Source organism: Hesperophylax consimilis, chromosome 5 (assembly GCF_061612785.1).
Source record: "Hesperophylax consimilis isolate HC1 chromosome 5, BYU_Hcon_1.0, whole genome shotgun sequence".
NCBI lineage: Eukaryota > Metazoa > Arthropoda > Insecta > Trichoptera > Limnephilidae > Hesperophylax > Hesperophylax consimilis.
In genome coordinates, this window is record NC_142840.1 from 19,389,603 (window position 1) to 19,417,256 (window position 27,654).

The following is a 27,654-nucleotide window of genomic DNA, read 5'->3' on the forward strand; positions in this document are numbered from 1 at the left end:
AATAATTAGTGTGAAAAAAAAATTAAATGAAAAGATATTTAACACCTTTGATATTTCCTTGATTTTCGTATATCTATTTTTCTTCAGTATAATTCTTTAAGTTCTATTTTGTAGTATTGTCATAAGAATACTACTAAATTGCTTCTACAGGAATTAACGTGTGGTACAATGATTGCATAGTATACTTCATTTTTACTGGAGACTGTTTGGGAATCTCCTTATTCTTCCCAGCAGTGATTTTTTTTAAATAATTTGTTTTGTGTTTCGAAAAAAAGTCAGTTTAGAGTCCAGTATTACTTCCAGATATTTCATTTCAAACCTTCTTTCAAAGCTTCACCGTCTTGCCAATGTTCATAAATTTTGTTTTGTTTATGTTCAATGTTACTTTATTTTTCTTCTACCATATTGATACACTATTTATGTGCTGGTTGGGAGTGGTTCAAGTGTGTTGTGCGCCTCGTCTGAAAGCAACTATTTGTATTATTATACATAGTAATTTATAATGAATCCTTGTAAAGACAATGACCTCAAATTGTACTCAATTAGGTGGGATCTATCCCAATCAACAAACGCTCCATGTATCTAAATGACTAATGTTATCAGTTTTTCTTTTCAGATATTGACGAATGCTCATCAGACGGTTCCCTGTGGGGTGACCACTGCCACCTTCACACAAAGTGCGTCAACACCATTGGTTCATACATCTGCCAGTGCGAGGAGGGCTACGCACGCTCTGACAAGTATAACTGCGTGGAAATGGACGAGTGTGCGTCCGGGGAGCACCGCTGCTCCTCCAACGCGCATTGCGTCAACACGGCCGGCTCCTATTCCTGCCATTGCATTCAGGGATACAAAGGCGACGGTTATGACTGCCAACGTAAGCCTAAATTGAGTTAGACACCTTTTTTATTAATTTCTGCCATTTTCAGATTGGTTGGGGTAGGTTCACATCTCAAATGGCTTCATGTGTCACTTTAGATGTTCCTATTGCATACTGTTTTTGTTTCAATTACCACTCTTACTGATATTACAAACGAATTCAATTAAAAGGTCTTTTTTAATCACTAGCTGAAGTCCCCGGCGTTGCCCGACATTCATGCAGAGTTTTTTAAAATCAGATGTAGACAGTAAGTTTCATCTTATTATGAATGTCAGGTGTGCAAAACCTCATGGAGTAGTATCAAAATTCTGCTTGATGGGGTGGAAATGGGGATGGTGGTGGTTTTTCTAAATCAAATTTCCGAATAAAACTAGATTTGTACATAAAACAAAGCCAGGCCGCCTGCCTGCCACAAATACTTTTTATATATATAGATAATAATATTAATATTTGGATGATATGTATAGCTCTGTTTTTGTGCAAAATCACCTCAAGGGCGTTATGTACATAGATTCTATTTATTATAATGTCATAAGCCTGTTTTATAACAGCATATTCTGGAAAAAAAAATCAAGAAGATTTATTACTCTTTATTAAAAATATTCTGAAAAAAAAAATACGAATTTTATCACAACGGTTCTATTCCCATATTCCAGCAATATGCACGGGAGGCTGCTTGAACAGCGGCACATGCATTGCCCCCGAGAGCTGCTCGTGCCGGGCGGGCTTCACAGGCGCCCACTGCGAGCGTGACCTGGACGAATGCGCCACCAACACACACCACTGCTCTGACACGGCCAACTGCGTCAACATGCCGGGCTGGTATTACTGCAAGTGCAAGGCAGGATACCGCTCCGTGCTACTGGGGAGAGACTCACAAGCTACATCTTGCCAAGGTAACCTAATCATTAATGATGTACTAGGTATGGAAGCTGCTTACAAGGGGCACGCGCACTGTCCCCAAGAGCTGCTTGATCCGGGTGGTCTTCGATCAATAATAAGTTAATAACGACCGGTCAGTGGTTGAGTGGGCATAGCGCTTGGGTCTCACCCGAGCGTCGCGTGTTCGATTCCTCGGCTGGCTAAGTCCTCCATCACAACACAAGCAACATTTTCGGCTTTCTGTGGTGGTAGTAGGAGATTTTCAAACATTGTTGGGTTATTCGTAACCTGGGTATGTTTGTCTTTCTTTTAAAAAAAAAAAATAAAAAAAACGTAACAACCGGTATAATTTTAGTTTTAATTTTGTAAAATCGTTTAGCATGTATTAGTGTCAATACAACTGTTTTTTTTTTCTTCAGATATCAATGAATGCATGGAGGGATTGCAGACTTGCCACCCGAGCGCACAATGTGTCAACACTGAAGGCTCCTTTCAGTGCAAATGTTCTACGCCAGAGTGCAGATTAAGTGAGTGAATATCTTTTTTTCTTAGCTGAACTTGATCCGCTGCTGGATGAAAGTCTGCTCAGGGGGTCTAAAACTATCAAATTGGTAACGTAACAATATCGAATCGATAGGCTCAACTTCTGACGATTTTATAACAATATCCCTGGTATGCTGTCGATAGCCGAACCAATATGCATACAATACAACCACTTGATGAAAGAATTAAAATTATTATAGCCCTCAGACTTGTTTCCGACTTGACTTGATGGAATTATAGACAGCCCTGATTTATTAAGCCTAATCACCTTCAATATACCAACTAGAACTACTCAACAACAATATCAGGACTGAGTCATTTAGATACTTACTTGTACCAAGACTACATGCAGTTGGCAACACTTTTGCAGAAATGGTAGATGGGTTCAACTGTACGGAATATAGTTACAAGAAGGCTATAATAACATATCTCAGTAATGATGACATGCACTAATAAATTGACAAGGACGAATTGAAATAATAACTTTAAAATACATTGGCAGTCCGCATGTACTTTTGTACACTAACCACTGGACCTCATTTGGCTACATTTTGGCCAATTTGCAAACGGCAGCAAGCTCACGCTGTCCAAAATGTGGTCAATTTGAAGAGATATTTTAAAACATTTATTGGACATATTTCGTGCATTCCAGCGCGTTGGAATATTCGATTAATCATAAAGCTAACTTAGTAGTTTCACACTCTAACAAAAGATGTCTCGCATATCTTCTGACTTATTTGTTATTGACATTCCATGAACCAAAATTATTGAAATATTTTTTCTTACAAATCATTGATCATGTGTTTACATATTAAAAAATGCACGTTAAAACTAGGCCATAGACAATACACAGAAGTCATAATATTTAATATTGCTCCAAGTAGGTACAACAAACGGCAATTTTAGTAAATACAGTCAAACTTGGTTATACAGGGTGGCGCAGATGGATTGGGTGGTTTAAAAATACTTGTCAAACTGTCAATTTTAAAGGTATTGGATTGAAATAAAGTGCAAAACGTGTAGTTACAATGGAAATTTGCCTTCATTTCCTGCCTCTTGCTTCAATTTGCTTAAATTGCTGCCTTCAACTCCAGGAGTTGAAGGCAGCAATTCACAACGAAATCACATTAATTCCTGGTGATGTGCTTGAGCGGGCAATGCGGAACGTCAAGGACCGACTCCAAGAATGCGTCGCTCGAGAAGGAGGGCATTTGATGGATGTAATTTTAAAATCTAACTTTACAATTTTTTTTTAATAAATTTCCATTGTAACTACACGTTTTTCATTTTATTTCAATCCAATACCTTTAAAATTGACAGTTTGACAAGTATTTTAAAACCACCCGATCCATCTGCGCCACCCTGTACAAGTACAAGAGAACCAACTAAATTTGCTCCTTATAGCCCTTAATTGTTTTATCCAATTTTTTTTTTAAATCGCATGTACCTACCTAAATGCTTATACTATCAATGTATTAGCAAATGTACAGTATATTTTCAAAATACGAGAAGGTATTAAAATAGAAAAATTCACTTATATTAACAAAAGATTTCGCTTTCATGCTTCTCAATTTTCCCCTCAAAACATCAACTTATTATAACTATCATCACCTATTCATAGCTTCCAAGAAAAATATCACAAAATTTTCTATCTTCTTATTACTAGCTTGTGCGTATCGTACCCCTTGTAAAATCTCACTTGTCGTAAATAACTAGCTTGCGCGATTGTTATGCTTTTGGCTGCAAAATTTTACTTGTCAAACCAGTGATGCACAACCCGCAGCCCAATTCTTGCGGCCATCTTTTCAGTTTTATACTGCCCACTTGGCTTTAGAGAAAAATCTAAATGTTCGGGGTAATTCTTCAAAAATCCTGGCTGAGAATATTTTTTATAAAGTTTTGGTGAATTTACGCTGCATGTCCCTGAAATGTCTCTTCCACTGAAAAATACAATCTTTCTTCTCTTTCACATATAATTATTCTCCTTTTTGTTTCATATTTCCATGGCTCTCATCAATCAATAGTGGTATCATTTGTAACATCCCTCATTACCCTAAAAATCAAGTATATAATTGGTTTCTGGTATATGGTCTTTTAATAAGGCGTTACAGGATATATCTATAATATAATAGGTATCTTGAATCTTCTGAGATAACAATGCTAAATTACCAATTCCAGGCTGCATGCACGACGGCAGTGAGATGCCCGACGGACGGGAGTGGGTGGAGGCAGGTGGTTGCCGCACGTGTAGCTGCTCACGAGGCGTGTCTTCGTGTGCCCCCGTGGCATGTCGCTGCGGAGTGGGCGGGGCACGGGGGGTGCGAGGAGCGGCGCCCCCCGCTTGCTGCCCCCAGTGCGACGCGGCCAACGACTGTCGTCACCAGGAGCTGCACCATGTCGTGTTCCACAGCGGCGAGAGATGGGTGTATCAGTGCCAGACTTGTGAATGTTTGGTTAGTACATTTTTTAATATTAGCTTCATTCAGACAGTCCATACAACACTGGTAGGCTATTCCCAACCAGCAAATAAATAATTAAGCAGTCAAAAGATCTGTAATAAACAAGACATAAAGGGCTTATTAACTTTTTACCCGCGGCTGATGCACACTTGACGCATATGTGATTTGGAAAGTCAAGAAATATTCAAGAAGAAATATCTTTACTTCATTCAGATACATGAAACAACAAGGTGCCCTATTCTCAGGGCTGGTATGCAATCTCCCGTCATATAGTCCATAAGTATATACCTCTCTTGCTTATTGATCCTTGCTAGTTGGGAATGGCTCATTCTTAGACTATTGATGAAACATATTCATATTGCATTGTCTGGCACCTACATAAGTACATAGCAGGGCTAAATCGCTGTGTCCCAAGGGACTGGTAGAGTGAACACTGCTCTACATTGTGTTGGGGTTTGAACCTCCACTTGCACAGTGCACAGTCCTTTGTACACGGATGTTGCATATGTGATCCATCTGTGGCTACCCCTAAACGCAGTTATCGCATTATGTGATCCATGAAGTTTCGCTAAAACACATGGTTTCATTGTGTCAAAATATGTCGCGTGATTGAATGGATTGCATTGAAATAGCCGGTGCTGTAAATGTTATGTCTACATTCGTGAATCATGTTCACAGAGTGGCTAAAATTGGTACCATCAGGGCCGGCCCTGTGCAATCCGCTCCGGACTAATGCGCCAAGTAGCCGAGAAACCAAGGCACTGATAATACCTAACGCCAAAGTCCGGCCCTGAGCCAAGCGGTGCCTGACGCTAGTAATAATCTCAAGGTTGACTGCACAGGGCCGGCACTGCTAACACCCAACACAGGTCCATTTAGGTTTTTACCAGCACCAGGCGCCGTTTGACTCAGGGCCTTGGCTACCATACTCATACAGATATGAGGTCATGAACATAACCTTAAATTATATATTAAATATATCATTGAAAACTGGCATATTATTCCTGTTTTAACAAATTTACCTCCATTTAGATTTAATAATACTAATTAATATCACCAAATTGAATGTAAGTATTTTAGAAAAAAAATTGTAGTATTATCGAAAATAAAGTAGTAAATAAAATGTGTCCCTTTTGTGTTCCAGCTAGGAGAAGTGGACTGCTGGGAGCTGGAGTGTCCGGGGGGCGCAGGGGTGCCGTGCTGCCCCCCTTCGCCCCCCGACCCCTCCCCCTCCCCTGAGGAGCCCCCCTGCTCACCCAACTCCTCCACCCCTTGCCCTCGAGCACTTCATCATGCGGCCCCCGACTGTCAGGTACCTTGCCACCTATAGACCTTGGAATTATCCCCACTGACAGGGTTAACTTCACTGCACAATGTAGAACTCACTGCAGAATGATGTTATTAGATATCTCCTAATATGGGTCCAACTACAAAATATTATGTGAGATATCTAATTATTCTATATCTTTTAACTCCTTTAATCAAACCCACTTTTGCCATTGACTAAATAAAGTATGACATAAAATTCAAGACCATCCCTGAGCCAGACGGCGCTTGGCGCTAGTAAAAGGGTGTTGAGTTAGGTCTTAGGTATTTTCAGCTCCTTGGCTACTTTACATCTTTAGCAAGACGGCGCCCAAAGCGGATTGCTCTAATTGCACCTGCAAAGGGTCGACCCTGATAAAATCATTTTATAAAGAAGTTAATTTTAAACCACCATAATCCACTTCATAATTACGTAATATATATAATTGTCGTTGGTTTTACATAATATATTATAAAATTACCAATAATATGATAATGCTATGGAAAAGAATTTCGAGGTATGGAAAATAAATAAATTATGTATGTGATAAATATTATTTGTTCCGAAACACCCAATTATTATTTATATTGCATAATATTTTCATTTACTTAGATTTATTATTATTCCACAGTGTAAATATATTATTTGTTTAAAAGTGAACAAATTTCATTAACCAATAGCATCCTGACTAAGCATGTCCCATTTTGCTCTGAACCAGAGGCTTGCAGGTTCAATTCCCTTTATTACTCAAAATTTATTTTTGATGTTGTTCATCACATACACATTACAGTATGGGCACTTCAAGTGTTGTAATGTATTTTGTTGTCTGTTGGATAGTACACAAATTACTGTCAACTTAAAGCTGTTGTAACAAACACTGATTGTGCTTGTGATTGTGATTCATAAGTAAAATATTGTTTCTGTGAACATGGCCGGCCCTGAGACAAACGGCGCCTGATGATAGTAAAAACCTTGGGTGCTGTGTTAGGTATTAGATATAATCAGTTCTTTGGCTCCTTGGTAAGTTGGTGCCTGGAGCGGACTGCTCCAATTGCAGCTGCACAGGGCCGGCCCTGTCTGCAAGGCCATTTCAGATTTTTTCAATGTATTGGAGTGGTTCCCCAGCAATAGTAGTGTCACCACAAAACTGATAGATATCGCTGCTTATTGCCACTAGAAAATGTGAAAACTGATGGTGTGTTCAAAACAGGCTGCACTCAATGCAAATAATTATCCTGTTCACATTCCAATCCTGTCCTCTTTTTTCCGTCTCTGAATTTAGCTTAATAACACATGAAAATGAAGTGTTATTGACAATAATTTAGCCATATTTAAATAGCCCGTTTGCAGACCGGGAGTAATTATACATTTGTCAGCAATATGTATGTTCTTACGTGTTTCCTTGTCCACAGATGGCGTACTGCGCTTCACTGGTGAGCAATATCGCGTGTTGTGTGCATCGGTAACCACCTCACTCTTCTTTCTCCTCCTTACCTCACTTATATCTTCCTTTGCGGCATGATACTCAAGGCTCTCGGGTTATACATATCTTACTTTGGTTCACATTATTCCCCTCGGGAAATACAATATTATTATTATTCAACCTAACTGCGGTATATTCTAGAAACATGATGCACAAAATCACCATATCACTCTCTGTCTAGTGTCTGACTTCGATTTTTATTCAATTCAATACAATATTACATCATTTTCTTAAAATGTCTTCTCTCACTTTTCATTCTCACAAATTGGGTTTTTTGCAACAACAGTTTCTTTTTTGACTGAGCCCAGCCTCTTGAAGAACGTAATATCTGCTATGTATTTATTTTAACACCAATAGAAATAAGAGAGTTTAATGGGTTAAAATGTATTTCTCTGACTAACTAGTTCTGTAATAGAATTACGTAAGCCATATGATTATTATTTTGGCCCACAAAACAGAGAACCATTAAAACTGCACTTCAATCACTATTACAACTCACTTATACGTCCAAAATAATATTGCCAGTGGAAAACTTTACATGAAATTTTCTCATATGTGAATCTTATTTTGATTTATTTAGTTAACAAAATTGGATATCCAGCAATCTCTTAATTTCTCATAGCCATCAGTTTATGAAGTAGGTACAGCACAGAATTATACAAAATTTGGCTTCTTACAATTGGAAATGAGCATCAAATCGATACCATACAAATGTACACATGCTTTTCCCATTCTCCAAGTCATTTAATCATGATTCTGAATTCTTAGCTCCGCACTGTTTTATGTGGCATGCTATTCACTAAAAGTATTGTTGATAATACAAACACTCGACACACATGTTTAGTCTAACCAACCTCCAACAAGTTTGTGGCAATTATCTTATGGGGTACGAAACAAGGAAGCACACCTCACTTTGTATATTACAAACTGACACTGTAGGAACACTTCCCTGGGACGCCTGGATCAAACTAACTGCTTAGATTTGGTTTGCTGCTTTTTAGCATATACATACGTACTAGAAATATCATTTACACACTCATTTTATATAAAATATTTACTTTTTCTTTAAAAAATGAAAAATTCAGAAGCCCAGCTTTACATAATAATTACATACATTTTTTTTTATTTAAGGTTAATTGTATTAGTATGCCATTCTCAAAAGAATTGAGTTTTTAAACAAACAAAACTATTTATTCATATTCATATGGTGTATGTACAGGAGCAAACAAATTATTTGTCTAAGTATTGTAAAGCAATACATACCTTGCAAAAAGCGTATTTTAATAAAATAAATTAATTAACGCCATCTATGAACACGTAAAATATAACGAGCGTTGCATTTAATCATAAATTATATTGTAGGCTATGGTCAGTTGGGGTCAATGCGTCTGTCTCTTAGGCAATTCAAACTCATTGATTTAATGTATGAAATAATTGTTAAAAGCTCCAACTAGTGAACTTCCTACTATGAAGATGGAAGTACATACATACTATTATTTTTGATATTGAATAAAGCAGTTTGAATTGATGCAATTGCCCGCAGACTGACCTTACCTATATATATTGTGGTTTGTTAGAAACAAATTAAATGATGAATTAATAATTTCAGTAGAGAAAAAAGATTTCATGCAGTCGGAGATAAAACAAACCATTGTGCAATTAGATCTTCATATTTTAAATATTCTGTGTATTTTTACTTTTACAATAATAATTTTGCATGGTTTGTAAATTCCGAAGATATTAATTGAAATCAGCACGAATTCATTCATCCCCTTTCAAAATCTGAAGCATCGCATGGTCCTTTGCATTTATACTGAGAACCAATCACCCTTTATTCTCTTTAAGTAATTTCAGTAGATTTAGAAAAGTCACATTCCACTAATTCTACAACATTCAAACATTGCACTAGCTAAAGCATTCGTCTCATTACCAAGTACCAAGTAATAAATATACGTATATTTTTTAAGAAGTTTGCAGGAAATGTGGACCTAATACCAATACATATATTGCCTCTTTAAATATTGTGCTTAAGTTATAACTTTCATTCAATAACCTTTTTCATAGCTTCTTATTCTGGAATGTAGCTTGTCTTATTTTTAGAATTGTGATTTTATCTCATAAAATGTATATTTCTGTTTTGAAGAATGTGTTTTATAGTATCGATAATTGTCAATTCTAGACATCTGATGATAAAGTTTTTTTTTGAATTTATAGATGGTCTGACGGGTCCGTTACCCACAGGCTGGTCAAGATGTAATAATGTAAATGTAACTTACGTAAGGAACCTTGCATCCAGGCTATTATCGATACTGAGTTACTTGAAATAGAAAGTTGAATTGGGAAGACAACGGACTGTCTAAGTAGAGTATTGTATTGCGATGCATGGATTGTTTGTTTGTTTGGTGGTTAGAGAGGCGAGAGTGTGTTGACTAATACTGTGACTGTTTCCCCTCAGGAGTGTCCTAGTGGCGCTTGTGGCGGTGTGGTGGCTGCTGAACCTGGATCTGGGCCTGGAGCCGTGCCCGCGGCCGGGCGGGAGCAAGCTGCGGGGGGCTCGCCCCAGCTGGGGGCGCGGACTGGGAACGGGCCCGGACAGCCGGGGACCCGGAGCCAAGGAGCGGAGTCACCGCAAGCACCGCGGGGTGAGAGAAGCCCCTCCATAGAGCCTGGCTGAGCGCGCCAACCAATGGTTTATCGTCGAAGCGATAATCTAATGGTGCAATAATATGTAATAACTTGTAAATTGCCTAAATCCTACCGAGCACAATGAATTTACCATTATATGTTGTTGATAAACATATTTATTTTAGATAGAATAATGTGGGGAATGTGTTTTGTTTGGTCCGGTGCGTGAGGAAGAGTGAGCGCCGTGTGAGAGAGAGATACGCGAGATAGTGTGGAGTGAGAGAGACAGAGTAACTGGTAGAGTGGATTGAGTGGAGGCACTTTTTGTCTACTTTGAAGGCCTTATAGGAAATAAAAGAGATTACTAATTGCCTATTCGCCAATTATCTGACAGATTCACTATGTATTGTGTTACTAGTTAACTGTTTTTACAAATTATCCATTGAGCTTAGTATTGTAAAAATTAAAAATAGGTGAATAATATTGGAACAAATGTTTATATTATAGTTATATTATAGTTATGTTCGATTTGAGTTCAATGACGAATTTGGTGTAGTGATTGTCTCAAGCAATATTATATTCTACATATAAATATATGTATGTATATATATATATATATATATACACCTTTCATACTACCACAACTACTGCAGGCGAAAGTTGGACATTGTGTTGAAATATGCCTTTTGGCTAGAACCTTTTATACATTATTTATTTCTTATGTTTGTGTATAATGTTTCAAGTACGTCATTGAATGAATTGTAACTTCCCTTAACCGATCTATGATTACCAAACGAGGTTACTCGGATTACTTCATACTCTTTAAGTGAGACTTGGTCACACTCTCCGCCATTCAAATGAAATACTGCTTCAAAATAAATAAAACACTATCTTCCCTAGACTAATAGATACTTTAAATTAAATACTTGTGTTGAGAATAAATTAACATCATGGCAGTGTATAGAATACCAAATTTAGTGACAAATTAACTATTTATTACTTTTCTTAAGAGCATTCTTTAATGCTTGCATGTTGTATTGTGTTCAGAAATATAACTATTGACAAATATTATCAGTTTTTCATTTTAAACTGTCATTACCCCGGCCACTGTTCAAAATCAAAGCATTACTAAAAAAGTTGAATAACCTGTTTAATGAAAGGTTTTCTTTATGTTTAAAGATTGTCATTTAATAAAAGATTTATACAAAATTTTTACTTTATGGCAAACAACAATAACAGATTTTACACTGTTTAACGCATAATAAACACTTCAAATATTCCTCCATGTCCATTGGATTTACTGGACAATGAAATTACCCTAAAATTCTTTATTCCAATACAATAAAACATTCAGAGTTTTGGTACCTACTTACCTTGTTAACAACACTGGTGTAATAATAAATGAATTGGAAAGTGTCATATAAAAAGCTATGTTAAAAATATTTTTAGACTAAAGTTTGTTTTCTTCTGAACATTATGCATAACATTCAGATTGAAACGACAGGGTGCCCTTAGCAACATTTAACCTTAAATTGGTATATTATTTTCTTTCTTTAATTCACAAATCTGCTTTGGGACACTAAGTTCAAAAATACATCACATTTGATTGGATCGATATATGTGCACTTAGAATTATTAAAATGGAGGGAATGTTAATCTTACATTAAAGCGTAAAATTTAAATCTACATTATATTAAGGTACTTTTAACAATCCACTTCTTCCGTCTTCATCCTTTTGTAATGGTGAGATCTGAATTTTCCTCCGCAAGTGGGCCCCGGAAGTTCACTCAATCTTCATGAATAAAACGCATGAAAAGATGAGTCCAAAAATCTGTAAAGAAAAAAGTTATGCAAATAAATAATATTATATACTTGCGGATTGTGATATATGTAAGTACATAAAATATTAATATGATAAAGGCTTACCATAAGGAGAGCCACTAAAACCCCTGCAGTTCCGAGGATAGCTCCATTCTCCCTCATGAACTCAATTCCCTTTTTCAGACATCCCTCCTTGTAGATGGTCACATCTGACTGCAGTTCGGTGCACGGGAGTTTCTGGAGGAAAAAAATACATTCAACATAACAGAACCGATTGACAGATTAATTACTCTCATTTTAGCACACTCAATATCTAGGCATCCTGAATATACAGTTGCTATACTACTTGTTGTATTGGTAGAATATAAGAGATTGATTGGTTTATTGATCTGAAACATTCTTTCATAAAACTACTCATATGTAGAACAAATCGTTGGTATGTATCTGTATTTTCTCTTCTTTTAGTCCCTTTATCAATACAACCCATATCTAACGTCTCTAAAAGTCAGATGTCAATAAAGTTCACTTTGCTCTAAGACAGAAAAACAAAGTAATCTCTTCTCTTAGGAAGTGTCACATTACACATAAAAGTTATAAATACCTAACTTAAGAACTACAATACATACACAATTCTTTCCATTCTGGGTAAAAGACATCTATATAATAAACATAAGTACCTAATCTGAAAAAATTAACCCCTAAAGAACAAGTTTTTTTACTATTAAACATCTATTTTTAATTGTTTATTAAATCATTAAAAACAATTTTTTTTTTAATTGTTTGACCGGGGACTGGACCTACTCAAGAACCGGTATATTAACTGCTGTAACGTCATCAGATTTCAGAGAAATGCGGATATGTCTGCAAGTGTATGTGATCGCCACCAAAAGTTGATAGAATGCATTGTCATCGACGAGTCTATCTACTGAGTTTCAGCTCGATCGGATGTCGGGAACGGGTTTATTTCTGCTTCCAAGATTAGCAATCATTTATTACAGAAACAAAAGTGAAATTCAAATAGATTTATTTAAAAAGGGTATTTTCCACCTAATATTTTAGTTTTGATTATTAAATATTTGCTGATAATTGGAAGATTCGAAAACGAAATTAAAAAATACTGCAGGCGCTTAAAAGGGTTAAATATTTATCTTACCCTTCCATATCGCTCAACCTCCTTGCAGCACGAGGTGGGTATCTTATCCTGCCAGTCCCTCCAGTCGCTGACTCCGCAGCACATGAGTTCTTGCTGCGTGGCATCCCAGGCGCGGCTGAACTCCTCGCGGTTGCCGTACCAGCGCAGCGAGGCCGTCATCTCCTGCTCCATGGAGGTGCGCACCTTCTCGCGGAACACGTAGCCCAGGATGCCCCCCACCAGCATGGTGACAAAAAGGATGAACACCAGGATGTTGTACTGGAAAGATAATATTTAATTTATAAGTACTTACTTGCAGGTGACAGAATGTTGCAACACTGAATACTAAACATTATTCATAAATACCTACTTGCGAATGACAGAAAGTTGCAACACTGATGATTATTAATTTCACTTCGAAAATTTTATAATATTGGCAACACTGCTCGTTGAGATCAGCACCAGATAAATATACCACTCAATACAGAACTATATCCCGCCAAAAGATGGACAAATGTCACATTTTGAAAATGTAAAAATAACTTTTGTTATAAACCAGTGGTTTACAAACTCAATGTTTATACAATATCAAAAACCAAAAATATTCCCGTATAATTTCACATCTCTTCTTTTTTTATTCTGTACTAGCTGTCCCTCGTCACGCATTGCTGTGGATCAGTCTGTCTGTGCAGGTAGAGAAACTATAGCACATTTACTTCTAACAGATAGTGCCGTTTTAAAAATAAAACAAGTTTTTACCTGTCACAGGTGACATCTATATAATATAGGTATATTTTTTTTTTTTTTTTTTTATAGTAAAGACCTCACAAGAGTCCCAACTGCTCCCGTCTGGAGCCAGTGAGACTATGGCATCCCCAATTGGGGGATGTTGTGAGGCTGAAGGTAAGTGGGGAAGGGAAAGAGGAAGGTGGGGGAAGTACCTGGCTATTCAGATCTAGTCACTAAACACGGCTAAAGCCATTTGGAGCAACGTTTCAATTCTGAATGGTGGTCTTACACCAGGGCGATACTGGTAGTATCTTCCACTCTGGAACGTGCCGCAAATATACTATATATTATTTTAATTAATTAATTGTGAAATAACACAAATTAATCAAATAAAATTTATTTGCGCACGCCGGGTTCGAACCCGCGACCTTCGGAATGGCAGTCCAATGCGTTACCACTGGACTATGCCGGCCGTCAAATTATATTTTATTATATAAAAACTCACGCATATTCAAATTCAACATTGTGTCAAAATTTCAAAGCAACTTGGAGATTAAAAAAAAATCTAGTCCCCATATTTTTTTACTTACCTCTTTACATAACTATCTGATGCATTTCAACGAGTTTGTTAATATCAATTCATGAATTTAATTTTAATTCTTTGTTTGTTGTCCGTTCTATAATTTGTTCTTATTCTGCTGTGTTGACATTTAAAAAAAGAACCAACACCCAGTCTATTATGCCTATGTTTAAAATTTCCTGGAATTGTTCCTTAAGATATGTTATAAGTAGACATCGGATTATATGCACTAACAAAGTGCCAAAATATGCATGCAAATATGCACTAAAAAAGGCCCAAATATGCACTAAAAACTCTTGATTTGCCCAAAATATGCACAATGCAAAATCAAAAAACCATTTATACTTTTATATATTTTAATTAAATACCGTACAAAAACAGCAAAATATTCTTAAAATTATGCATAGTTTTTGTGACAATATACAAATAAGTATTTTTCCAAATTTTCGAGCTCAAATTTGTGACGTTTGTCACCCAGTATTAATTTGTACGCCGAAAACGACCTCTCTACGTCAACTGACGTCATTGGACAAAATTTAAAATTTGGCGCCATTTCTGGAGATATCTGTTTAGGCATTAATGTTCTTCATATCTTCAAGACTCGGGTTTTTAAGCAAAATAGAGTAACTTTTTACGAATCTTTTCTGATATTGAATTAGAAAGGGCGTTGGCGAGTTCGATTATTGTGTCCAGTATTTCTATTGCTTTAATTAGAGGAAGGTTTTTGTTTCCAATTTTTTTATGGTATCTGGTAACTTGTGGAAATGTGTTGAGATTAGGGCGATATTCTGTTTAATGGATGCGTCTTCATATGCTAGCTTGCTTGAATGAATTGCAATGGCCTCAGAACTGTCAAATTGCCCAACTACTTGTTTTACGGCCTCAAAATTTTCAGCATAGAATAATACTGACTTTAGCCAAGAACCCCATCGAGTAATTATGTGTTCTGGCGGCAATGCTAGATTTGGCAATTGCTCTTTATAAGACTGCACACGTGACGGTGCTTTTAAAAACACTTTTTTTGTAGAGGAAATCAATTTATTGGTGTAGAGGAAATCAATTTATTGGTGTAGAGGAAATCAATTTAGCTCGTGCCCTACGCGTCATCGTCACCTAGCTCCCTATACGTAGATGATACCTCCCGCTATTAAACGAAATATGCACGATTCGGGAAAAAAGGCTGAAATATGCATTAACGTCGTAATTAGAGAGTTATATGCATTTGCATATGCAAATATGCAAATGCATATAATCCGATGTCTAGTTATAAGGAACCAAAACCAACTATTATTATTATTTAATTCAGCTAGATTCCGTGGGAAAAATTTTATAGATACAATTTTTCTGCTGTCGCTCCTCCAGATTTCCTTAACGCCCCCCTATTTTTTTGTGATCCTTCTACTGCCCCCCTGAAAGACACCAGCGCCAACAAGGGGGCGTTATCAACCACTTTGAGAAAGACTGATATAGATAATATATAGGTCGGTACCTATGCTAGTCCCAGCGAGAGATTCTATATTACATTATAGTTACAGTATATTATTTCTTTTTAATTTTCAAACAAGACGTATGAGTAGAAAGAGGACAAACGTCGATGACATCCGTACGAGCTCTCGCTGGGACTCGTTAACTTACCTAAAAATAATTACCAAATACATTTTGATAAAATTTCAACCCTAAATATTCTTACTTTGGGATGTTTATCTTTAAATTGTAAAAATTAAATTAAAAAAAGATTTATGTCTACAACCTACCATTGTTACATTGATAATTATTTGATAATATTGGGTACTTGCTTATATTTTTATTAAAATCAAAAAACACTTATGTAATAACAATAGGTACTTAGTTAGTTACTTACAGTATTATTGATAACAAACAAGCACTTAAGGGGCCGTTCAAGTATTACGTAAGCAGATTTATTACAATTATTTACCCCCTCTTCCCCCTTGTCACCAAAGGAAACAAAGCTCTTACCCCCCCCCCCCTCTCCGATGCTTACGTAAAAATTGGTACCTATATGCATTTTTCTGTTAATGTATTCTGTTTTTTAAGCGAGTACCTAAACGTATTAATTATTTGTGGGAATCCCGGAATATGTATTCGGTTTTCAAACATAGACAATGTGTGGGTTGCCAATGTGTAAAAAAAAAATAACTACTGCTGAGCAGTGCTGACGTAATCACTATCTCGACCCCCCCCCCCCCCACCCCCCCATGTCATCAAAAATAAGCAAAGCAAAGACCCCCCTGCCCCCCTATAGTGCTTACATAATACTTGAACGGCCCCTAAGGAACAATTTTTTGAGACTTGTAAAGGCCGGAAGAAACCATTAGACGAATTTTAAGTGGCAGACCAACAATATATTATAAAACAATATATAACATTTTGTTTCTCACCATTGTTTATCAGGTTTCGAGTGTAGAAAGTCAAAGCAGCAATCATGTTAATCATGCTATTATGGGGTATTTTCTTGTAAATGAAGACTCACAGACAACAGCAGACACTTGACCTCTTTGGCAGCTCCCATGCAGCCGAAGAAGGAGATGATGGTGATAAGGGCCCCAGTGGCCACCAGCACATATATGGAGCCTTGGAAGAGATTTGTTCCTAGCAATTCGTTTATGTACATTCTGTCGATCAGCATCCATAGTCCCACGGAGAACACCAGTAATCCACCAACCTGAAAATATTAAATAATATATACATCTTATAATAAGTAACTCCAATGCAGTTTTTTTGTATGTTTTATCAATAACGACTTTCGAACTTTTATAGATATTCTCTTTCGATTGAGTTTTTTGAAAATTTGCTGCAAACGAAAACGTAATATACAGCATGTTCTCTCAATTATTTTAATTATAATTTTTCAATACGGTTGAATAATCAAGAAATGCCCAGAATCGCCACAATTTCCCCACAAAAAGGTTCTCCCCGCAAAACAACCAATTCTTGAAAAATCTTAGAAATTCCCCGCTATTTGGGGAATTCACCACGAATTAGCAATCTTGACGTGGATGTGGTAGACCAGAAGGTCGCCAAACGGTCGCTCGAGAGTAAAAGGTCGGGCTGTCTCGATACCGCCCGATGCTGTTTCAGTAGTATGGTAAATCATGGTTCTGTGCATATAGGGGTATGCACGGCCTAGCGGGAATTACGACTGGAGCGTAATTTCATACATCGATGACTGGGACACAGATGTCGTTGTAAGTTGTTATTTGAAGACTGAAGACAACCAGTGCAATGCACAAATGCACATACCAAGGAACCGCCCCTGGTGCCTGGGTTCATGTGGTGGGGATTGTCCGGGTTTTGGTGGCCGATGCGTCTGCCCACCAGATGCGTGGCAGGCCAGTTCCTATGACCTCTCCAGCATTTGAACATAGCCTTGCACCGCAGTGGTTGGGATGGTTTCATACGTCCATCACTCCTGGACACACTGACCCACAGATACCTACCCACCCCTCATGCCTTTTTCCTAGCCAGAACTTCCTCTCCTTCCTTCCCTAAAAATACTCTCCATAAAGCGTCCCCAAAGATGACACAGGCCCTGAGAGGAATTATTTTGGCCAGAGCTTCCAGTATGAATATTTTTTTAAATAACTCATATTTATTTGTTTGATGGTGCTTCGGTCCCTAACAAATTCCTATTCTATATTATTTTTTTTTTACTTACAAATGTCATAATGTTGGCCACGAAGAGTCCATACTTCATGCAACGGCCGCAGCCGTCCATCTCTTGTCCAAATCCCATTTTTAGGTTTACTAGAAGAAAAAAACAGTTTTTTTTTAAAACTACAGAATGTAGACTACAATAACTTTTTGATAGGGTTATATTCACTTTACTATGTTGAAATTTGGATAAATGATAAAAAATATACCGAAACTTTCGAGTTTGTAACAACATGAATAATCTCAAAAAAATCGAAAACTAGTCGACTGATATCTCTTAAAATTTCAATTTTTGTTCTTATTAGTGCCATGAGTGGTTTGAATGGTAGGATAAGTCAAGGACGCCGGATAGAATTAAACGGAGTCGAATTAAATCGATGTAATGTTGTTTTCTAACAGTAATATTGTGGTACAGTTGTGAATGGTTTGAAGAAGTTGGAAGCGCCCAACCAAGACAGGTCCACTAGTTAAAAGTAAATATTCCCGGAGGTTGGGCAAAATCCACAACACCAATGCGATGCGTTTGGCTGAGTGGATTTAAGAGGAAATGCGGGCGCTGAGAAATTTGAAATATAAGTATTTTACAAAACTGTTGCTGTCACTGTCGCTGTTACCTTCGCGAATTCTGAGCGAAAGGGACAACTACACCTCGGCTGATTATACCTAAATAAAATCGTCAAAACCAAGGTTTTGTATTCCCCTGTTTTTTCCTCCAAAACTGGACCGATTTTTTTACCAACTGTATTAGAAAATATACGTGATGAATTTTTAAAAATACACTGTTTAATTTGTATACTGAATGTCTGTTGATAGCGTTCAAACGAGGCAATTTTAATGATTTTTTGAGGGTACTAACTCCTATAATGGTACGTATAAATTTGCGAACCGAAATGCGAGCCGACCCACGAATTATTGGAAAGGAACGAAGCAACTGCAAGCGGCGTTTCGCGCCCATAAATAAACCACTAACTTCGCGCCATTTGCGTTTACTTCGTTCCTTCCCCATAAGTTGAGGTTCAGCTCGGCAGTTCGGCTCGCGTATGTATACGTAGCATAAGAAGTAACTCATCAAAAAAGCAAAAGTGAGGTCACGCCAGTTGTTCAACAACTTGTTGATATCTAATGGCTTATCGTACGTATATATTTGCGAACTTAAACGCGAACCGAGCCACGAATTACGGGAAAGGAACGAATCAACTGCAAGCGGCGTTTCGCGCCATTTGCAGTTGCTTCGTATCTTTCCCATAAGTTGAATTGTTCAGTTCGGCAGTTGGACTTCAGTTCAGACTTATGGAAAAGGAACAAAGCAACCGCAAATGGCATGAAACGTTGCTTGCGGTGACTTCGTTCCTTTCGCCTAATTTAATTTTAGTTTATTCTCCTGTCTATACGCAGCATTAGACAGCACAACAGTCATAATTCGAGTGTTAGCAAGTACATGATACATAGCGTATTCTGCATAACATATAAACATCGTTTCAAGGATGTGAACACTACATTCCCATTCTCACGAGAGAAAAAATCATTATCTTTGCTTGATAACACGTAGTTTTTAAAAATAACTTCTGTATTTCAAACAATCAACACATGTACCATAGGTTCTACGCAAGTATGGTCTTGCCGGCCAGAGTAACTTTGTAACATCTCTTTCTGATACACGCATCATCATCGATTGTGAGAAAGAGAGAGATAGGTTATGACGGAGCTATCAGCGGTACGCACAGGTATTTCCTCAGTCACACAATGAGTCCTGCGAAGTTCAAAACGGATGCCAAGAACCTGTTTTGGACGGAGTAAAATACGGGGGAATGGTCGCGAAACTCGAGGAGCAATGTTGCGGATAATGCGGCATATTTAACGGACTTTATAATTTTACTATCCCAGTGAAAAATCACGTGATAATCTGAAATCTTGACTAATCAGTTCCAATTTTGAAAATATGTTAGTATGATATTATAGGTAAGTAGGTACCTAGTTTATCGTTTGTCTGAATTATTCACACAATCAGTTCAAATTTAGAAAATAGGGAAATATAGAGAAAAATGTTATACATATAATAGGCACTCGTTTGCATATTATTTTATTTTCCCATATATTTCGACTCCACATTTTTTAGTATTGATTTACAGGCAAAGTAAAATTTCTCTTTGCAAAAAAAACCTGAATACAAGGCTTCACCCGTGGGTAGACAAAAAAGCTATGTATAAAATAGATCGGAAATATCTTTTGGTCACATCAAATATTTAAAAATAGTTGTAAAGTTCGGAAAAAAATTTGAACAAAGTTTCTAACGATAAAAAAAATCCGTCAGATTTAAAAAACATGTTTGTCCGTTGGCAAGGTGTCCTAATCTAAATTCTACATTTTTTCGATTTGAGCATTTCGTTTTTTTTTACTTTTTAATCTTTTTCTGGTCACTAAAGGATTAAATAACTTTTGGGACCCAAAAAATCCAACTTTGGACATTCCAATTTCGAAATTTACTCGAAACAAAAGCTGAAAACAAAAAAAGTTACACCTCAAAATCTACTCCAAATGTGATGTAGATTCATCAATTTCCTACTTGTACTTTGTACTACCAGTTTCCGGACACCGTTTACATCCATAATGGGAAGCGCCTTTAGGTAAGCAAAACCATGTTTTATAACACCCCACCTCAAATAATAAATAATAACATGTAATTAGCGGCCAGCCTAATTATTTCACTAATGACAAAAATTCATCCATTTCCAAAACATAAATATTTTTTTACTAATTAAAGAGGCGTAATAAAAATTATCTTGTCATTAAAATATGACTCAACACTATTTAACATGTTATGAAATTGTTTTTTTTTTCTTTATATTTAATATGACATGCAATAGAGTGTGCTGATGATTTTTTTCGACATTTATAAATACTTTTTACCCAAGTTACCGCTTGACAAACTTAACTTTTCAGGCGGCCGAGGGAGGAACCAACGAACAAACTTCTTTTTTAAATCGATAGTGAAAAACAACCATTATTTATTTTTATTATTTTTGCGATTTGCGATTACTGACATTTCAATGATCCATAGTTCATGATGGAAATGACGCTGTGAGCAGAAAGTAGTTGCGTCGACAGTAAAGTGGTTTAGATTCACCGTTTAAGAAATACAGTGGTAACCAGTAGACAAAAGATAATAACAGTATGTACCATAAGCACATAATTTCCAAAGACGTTATGCAATTGTTATTCGTTTCACGTTAGATGTTTGTACATCGCCCCTCTGCGGGCATTTTTATGTTCTTCATAATAAAAACACATTCCGTTATGGTTTTAATGGATGTTGGTAGGTAGGTACATTTTTACAAACCGTTTTATATCAATATAAAAAACTAAAGTTTCTCTTCTTCGATTTTTAATTTAACCTATGGCAGTGATAGCCAAACTGTTGATCGCGAGGTACTGGTAGTACGCGACGATATTTAAAAAACTATATATAATTCGAAGATTTATATCACAATATTGGCCTACGTGAACGAGTGATAATGATGGTATCCGGAGTAAATTATTTTTTTATATCGATTTTCTTAAAAGCTTGAAGATTGAATTAATTTCTAGAGTTTGTGGATTAAAAACTCCGCCAAGACTAAGTCAATGAAAGTCTATCAATAAATAATTATATTTGATGTTTTCTAATATAGGTACCAGTAAAATGAAAATAAATTACAAGAAAGTGCATCATTTTCAAATCGTTTCAATGTAGAACACACTTCTAAGTATCGCCCTGGTAAACCACCATTCAACATCTAATATTAACCAGATAACTGATATAACAGTCAAAACCTTCATTTTTCTTTCCTGTTTCACTTCCATCAACCTAAAAATATTCCCGAAATTCGGGAAACCAAAATCCCATTGGCTCCGGGCAATTGGGACTGCAGATGTTGTTTTTACCTCAGGGCCTATATCACCTTTGGGGACGCTGTATGGGGGATCTTTTTAGGGCTAGGAAGAATAGGAAGTTCTGGGAAGGGAAAGAATGTAGGGGTGGATAGGAATCTGGAGGTCCAGGAGTGACGGACGTTTGAATCCATCCCTCCCACTGCGGTGCAAGGAGATGGGTCGAGAGTCCTGCTGGACAGGTAAAAATATATCCCTCAACTAGTCTCTCCAAATCCGGCCCGCCAAGACCTAGACAATCTTTACCCCATGAACCCGGGCACCCCTGCTCAGTGATCAAATGTAGCCAACGACTTAGACTAACCTTTGGCAGGGGTGTTAGTTATCCAATAAATGGTTCCCGGGCAGCGGTACCCATTCCCGCCTCCCAAATTGAGATTAATATTACCAAAAATTAAATCACGTAGAAAAGCGTAAACCGATGAAAATAAATAATTTTCCCGAAATGTCATTCACTCTACGGCAGTGGTTCCAATTTTAACAATATCGCCCTCCACTGGGCGATTTAAGCCACTTGTGCCGCGATCAAGAATTAAATGCACTTACTTTGTTATAAACAATGTAGATCATCCAGCGCTTTTTTGTTGAGATCTACATTTCGTGCAATTTATAATAATTGTAATAATTTTGAATCGTTTCCGTTTTATAGGGTAAGCGATGAAATGTTGTTTATAAAGGGAACGGGGGCGTTGAAGAAAAATATGATTAAAAAATGCGCAAGGAACTAAAAAAACGACCTCTGCTCTAAAACTTGATAACTTTTACCATCGTAAATTTTGAAGATACAAAAAAATTTGGTATTCAAATAAAATAGTTTCTCCTTTAATCGACTGCTGATTGTCAAGTTGCATCATACTTATTTAGTTTGGAGACCACCGGTCTAAAGGTAGCTACCCACTGAAATCACTTCTTCCTCTCTTCTAGGTCTGATGACTTGCTATTAAAGTAAGCACCTGCGTAGTTCTCACCATGGAATGTGTTTGGTTTCATCACGGCGACGTAGGTACATAAGTAGGTACCTAACTCTAATGCAGATTATTTGTCATTTGACTTCTCTAGTCACGCATGACCTCATTTCAGTATCTTTCTTCCTCTACTAATCCAACTTACGATTCGCTATCGTTCATGAGTAATATATCTTACTCACTACCTATTACCTATATGCTATATATTTATATCACGTTTTAACTACGTTACCTAGATATACTTTTTGGCCGCATTACATATGATTAAATTACACAACACTAAAGTATTTTTTTAAGTAATCCGCTCGACACTGGCATCAAACAAAAAATAAGAAAGCTATGACAAGATGAATGAATGAAGCACAACGATCTCAGTCATATATTATTACAATAAATAATAAGAGTTGGTCTGGTAAAGCTTGTACATGTTTTCACTTTTCACGAGAAGGCCTTATTCCGGATTGTTGCGAGAGATTACCTTTACAGCGAGAATGACCTCATATTTGCCCAGAAATAGAATCCGCCTTTGTTTTAAAATATCTAAATGTTATTGTAATGTTTAACGTTCAACAAACGGAAATCCGCTTATTTTATGTACTGTGTTTTTGACGTTTAATTTGATGCCCTGGCCTCAAGTTTAATGTTGAGAACTCAATTAATGCTGTTTGGTGGAAGCTTAAACAATGGACAATAAATAATAATTTATTGAGTTGAAGACTTCTTTGTGATATGTGGTTTCGTAGTAAGGTTTACTTTGGAGGCCTAAATTCAGGTAGTTAGGGATGTGTGTCAGTAAGGTAGCTATAGCATTCACGCGGGGAAGGGGTTCGACATTAAAGGGGACCCTAGGTTTGACCCTGGGGGGGAGGTTCGACCCTGGGGGGGGAGGTTGGATCGTGCGGATTGCAAGAGGGGAGGGGGGAATTTTTAGTTATTAATTTTTATATAAGTTTTTTGGCATCTCTACTAACCACAACTTATTATTTAGATCACATTAAAATAGAATAAATAATAATTAAAGAGATGCCGCAAATAACATTCTTGTATTTTCTTGGAATGTAATCTACGAATCATCATGCCTTCAAACCATATTCGTACCTACGAAGTATTTACGAAAATTAAAGTACGTAGAACGCTAAATATTACAAATTATTACACACCAAACTACATACTTTTTATATATCCTTTATCTTTATCTTTACCTCAAATCATTCCCTAGCATGTATGTACTAACCCCGCCCGACAAATTTACATAATCACCCTCCAGATATTTCGTAGAGACATGTCATTGGTACCAATACTTGTAATAATTTCTGTATATCCTTTATCTTTATCTTTATCTTTACCTCAAATCATTCCCTAGCATGTATGTACTAACCCCGCCCGGTAAATGTATATAATCAGTATAATCACCCACCAGATATTTCGTAGAGACATGTCATTGGTACCGATACTTGTAATAATTTCTATATATCCTTTATCTTTACCTCAAATCATTCCCTAGCATGTATGTACTAACCCCGCCCGGTAAATGTATATAATCAGTATAATCACCCACCAGATATTTCGTAGAGACATGTCATTGGTACCGATACTTGTAATAATTTCTATATATCCTTTATCTTTATCTTTACCTCAAATCAATCCCTAGCATGTATGTACTAACCCCGCCCGGTAAATGTATATAATCACCCACCAGATATTTCGTAGAAACATGTCATTGGTACCGATACTTGTAATAACACCTTGAAAACTGTTTACCACTCATTTTGTCTATGTACTGTTTGTTTCTAAAATAATGTAAAAATTAAAAATATATCTGTAATTGTTAATATACTACACATGTCGTAGGTACATCCTTCAATTTTCGTAACACTTAGGTATGAGTATAGTTTCGGAGTCACTGTATCGGTCCGGTCCTGGTGAAAGACCGCCATTTAGAATTGAACGTTCGAAACCAGATGTGAATTGCCCAGGTTCTTCTTCTCAACCTTACTCTTCCCCGTATATTTCACCTCCTCATCCCTATTCACAACAGGGGTTGTGAATACGGATGAGTTGGTTGGACTCCCACTGGCTCTGGAAAATTGGGAATCTTGTGCGGTATTCAAATAAAGAAACAAATATCGCTGCTAGATACTGTAGGAGATTTTAATTCTTACTTTGTTATAAACTATCTACATACTAGAAATGCCTTTCATAAACATTTGAATGGAAACAAATGTTCCATTTAGCCCAATAACCCAGCACTCAGTCTCTCTGCTCTCACTTACACCAATACCTCCTAGATCACAAGGCCGGGACACACATTCAAAGCAGCCTCATTACTTGTATGAGGTTCTGCAAAAAAAAAAAAAATATATATTCAATTAAGTTAATTTAAAAAATTCATAAAAATTAAATTTTTGAGGTTCCCATACAAGTGAGGAGGCTGATTTGATTCAGTGTCCCGGCCTTGTGATATAGGAGGTTTTGTTTCCACTCGCCTGACATCGTAGATCTCCGTTCCATTTGTATTTCGTAATCACAGTTTTGTATTGGAAATTTAAACCTAGATTGGGAAAATATTTGGTTCATGAAACACGCCCACAAGGCATTATTGGGTTCTTATTTATTCTATTATTTACGTATTACATATATTGCGATAAATATTTTTTATGTTTTCCTTAGACTCTCAATCGCTTCGGTGACACCCATATTGAACACATCAGTGACGTTTGAACGTAGTTCGCTCAGTTCGTTTGGCGGAAGCTGTATGTGTCTTTGAAATTACTCTTTCGCGGTGAATACAATCTGGCTTCGATACGCAATACATAACCTTCCTGCAAAACCTTATGAAACTTTCCAAAACGTTCAAAAGTAGGAATTTGAAGTCAAGCCTCGTTCTCTTATCTTACGTCCTATCCAACAATATACAAAGCATTCAGGTATTTGTGGAATATGTACCACGTAACATTCTACATTCCCTCTGTTTGCCATTCCCAATAGTTTTGTCCAAATAATGCCGGTGTCAATTCAATCCTAATGAGCCACTGGAGTGAATTTATAATTGACTTAAATTTAATTATTTTTAGATTTCTTAACTGGGAAATGCTATTTCTTTAATATCCACCTACTGATTTGTTTATAATAAATTAAACGTACATCAAAAATGTGTGCTAATCGCGACGCAATGTGAAAATAGCCTGATTTTTTTATTCGCCTTCATTTATTTTTATAAAACTACTTTTACTACTATTAGTTGAGCTTTACTAATATAGCACTGGATGGGTTTAAAACTAACAGTGAAATTGATGATTTTAGGTTCTTCACGTTAGTTATTGTTGGATTTATTTAACTTAACTAAAATAACTTAACTCGATGTTATTTACCTACATCTTTTTAGTGTTTAATTTTGAGATACGGGATCACGACATGTTTTAAATAACGTGGACTCTTTTACAAACTAACTGAAGTCCCAGGCGTTGCCCGAGCTTTATGCAGAGTTTTTCGAAATCAGAATCAGAGACAGTTATTGTCCTCGTTTTTTTAACATCAGGTGTGCAAAATTTCATCAAGAAGTATCAATATTCTGCTTAGAGATGAGAAAAGGGGGTGGGTTTTTAAAAATTTCATGTAGACAGTGACCTTCCTCCTATTTTGAAGTGTGAAAAATTCATCAATCTCGGAATAAAACTGAAGATTTTTTTAAAACAAAAAAAAAACACAGCTATCTTTCTTCTTTACATAAATAGATAGACATCTGTTTAAATTAAAGCGTCACAAAGATTGCTTTAATGATTTCAAAATTCAATTATATAACATACAAACATATATTTTTGTAAATTGCTTCAGTTTTTAAAATACGATGAAAACGGGTTAAATAATAGTGACTGCCTTAAAAATCTTTTTTGAACAGTAAAAATCTCACCTCATCATCAATCTCTTGTCCTAACCGAAAAAATAAATTATCGTGCAACTGGCTCATTCTACAACCTCCGCCTTCGCTTGTATGTCGGCGAGAAAGTGTTTACAAATACAGCAGTTGGCAGTTGCGCAGATCTGGGTGTAATGTAGCCAATGGTGCGCATGTTGCAGAAGTGGAAGCCCAACTGAGCAGGAAGTTACGAGAGCCGGAGGAAAAATATTAAATAAAAAAAATAATTATATGTACATATATATTACATATAGCGCCCTTGAGGTGATTTTTCGCAAAAACGGCGCAATACAAGTTATCCAATCATTAATATTATTAACTTACAAAACTTGAAAATCAATTTTAAAATTTGATGAATTGTTCAAATTCTGTGGAACAACAAGTCCTTAGTCGTTGTTAACCATTGTGTGTTCGTTGGCAATCTGCAGTCGTTCTTGGGAACGATGACAAGTTACCGACATTATCGATAAAACCTTTATCAGTCGATCGTGATAGATACCCAGGGAGTCATTGGGAGTAGTTGGGGCTCTGTTTAGGTTATCCATAGACATTAATTAATTTCAATTCTCAATTTGTCAGCCTATTGTATTTAGCCCGAAAAATGAACTCTTCACGAATGTGTTCATTTTTTATCCCCGTTTTGTTTTGTGTTGGCTAGCTTCATTCTGCAGAACGAGATTCAATAATCCATTACAGTTTTTGTTACGGTTTTAGACGATTTAATGCAAAAAATA

At 36.5% G+C, this 27,654-nt stretch overlaps 2 protein-coding genes across 2 annotated transcripts in view; one reads left to right on the forward strand and one right to left on the reverse strand.

Annotated features, from left to right (window-relative positions):
* Window positions 1-11,223, forward strand: part of LOC149423609 (protein kinase C-binding protein NELL2-like) — a 118,417-nt gene extending 107,194 nt beyond the window's left edge. Inside the window, exons 11-17 of the mRNA XM_089632270.1 lie at window positions 617-877; window positions 1,537-1,776; window positions 2,182-2,289; window positions 4,484-4,758; window positions 5,909-6,076; window positions 7,483-7,532; window positions 10,009-11,223. Coding sequence (XP_089488396.1) covers window positions 617-877; window positions 1,537-1,776; window positions 2,182-2,289; window positions 4,484-4,758; window positions 5,909-6,076; window positions 7,483-7,532; window positions 10,009-10,216 — 1,310 coding nt within the window. The 3' untranslated portion in view covers window positions 10,217-11,223. The remainder of the gene's footprint in view (window positions 1-616; window positions 878-1,536; window positions 1,777-2,181; window positions 2,290-4,483; window positions 4,759-5,908; window positions 6,077-7,482; window positions 7,533-10,008) is intronic.
* Window positions 11,224-11,378: 155 nt separating this feature from the next.
* The window catches only part of Tsp74F (Tetraspanin 74F), a 34,441-nt gene continuing 18,165 nt past the window's right edge, over window positions 11,379-27,654 (reverse strand). Inside the window, exons 2-6 of the mRNA XM_089631667.1 lie at window positions 18,117-18,205; window positions 16,932-17,123; window positions 13,153-13,410; window positions 12,105-12,236; window positions 11,379-12,009 (exon numbers count right to left, since the gene is read on the reverse strand). Coding sequence (XP_089487793.1) covers window positions 11,962-12,009; window positions 12,105-12,236; window positions 13,153-13,410; window positions 16,932-17,123; window positions 18,117-18,194 — 708 coding nt within the window. The 5' untranslated portion in view covers window positions 18,195-18,205 and the 3' untranslated portion in view covers window positions 11,379-11,961. The remainder of the gene's footprint in view (window positions 12,010-12,104; window positions 12,237-13,152; window positions 13,411-16,931; window positions 17,124-18,116; window positions 18,206-27,654) is intronic.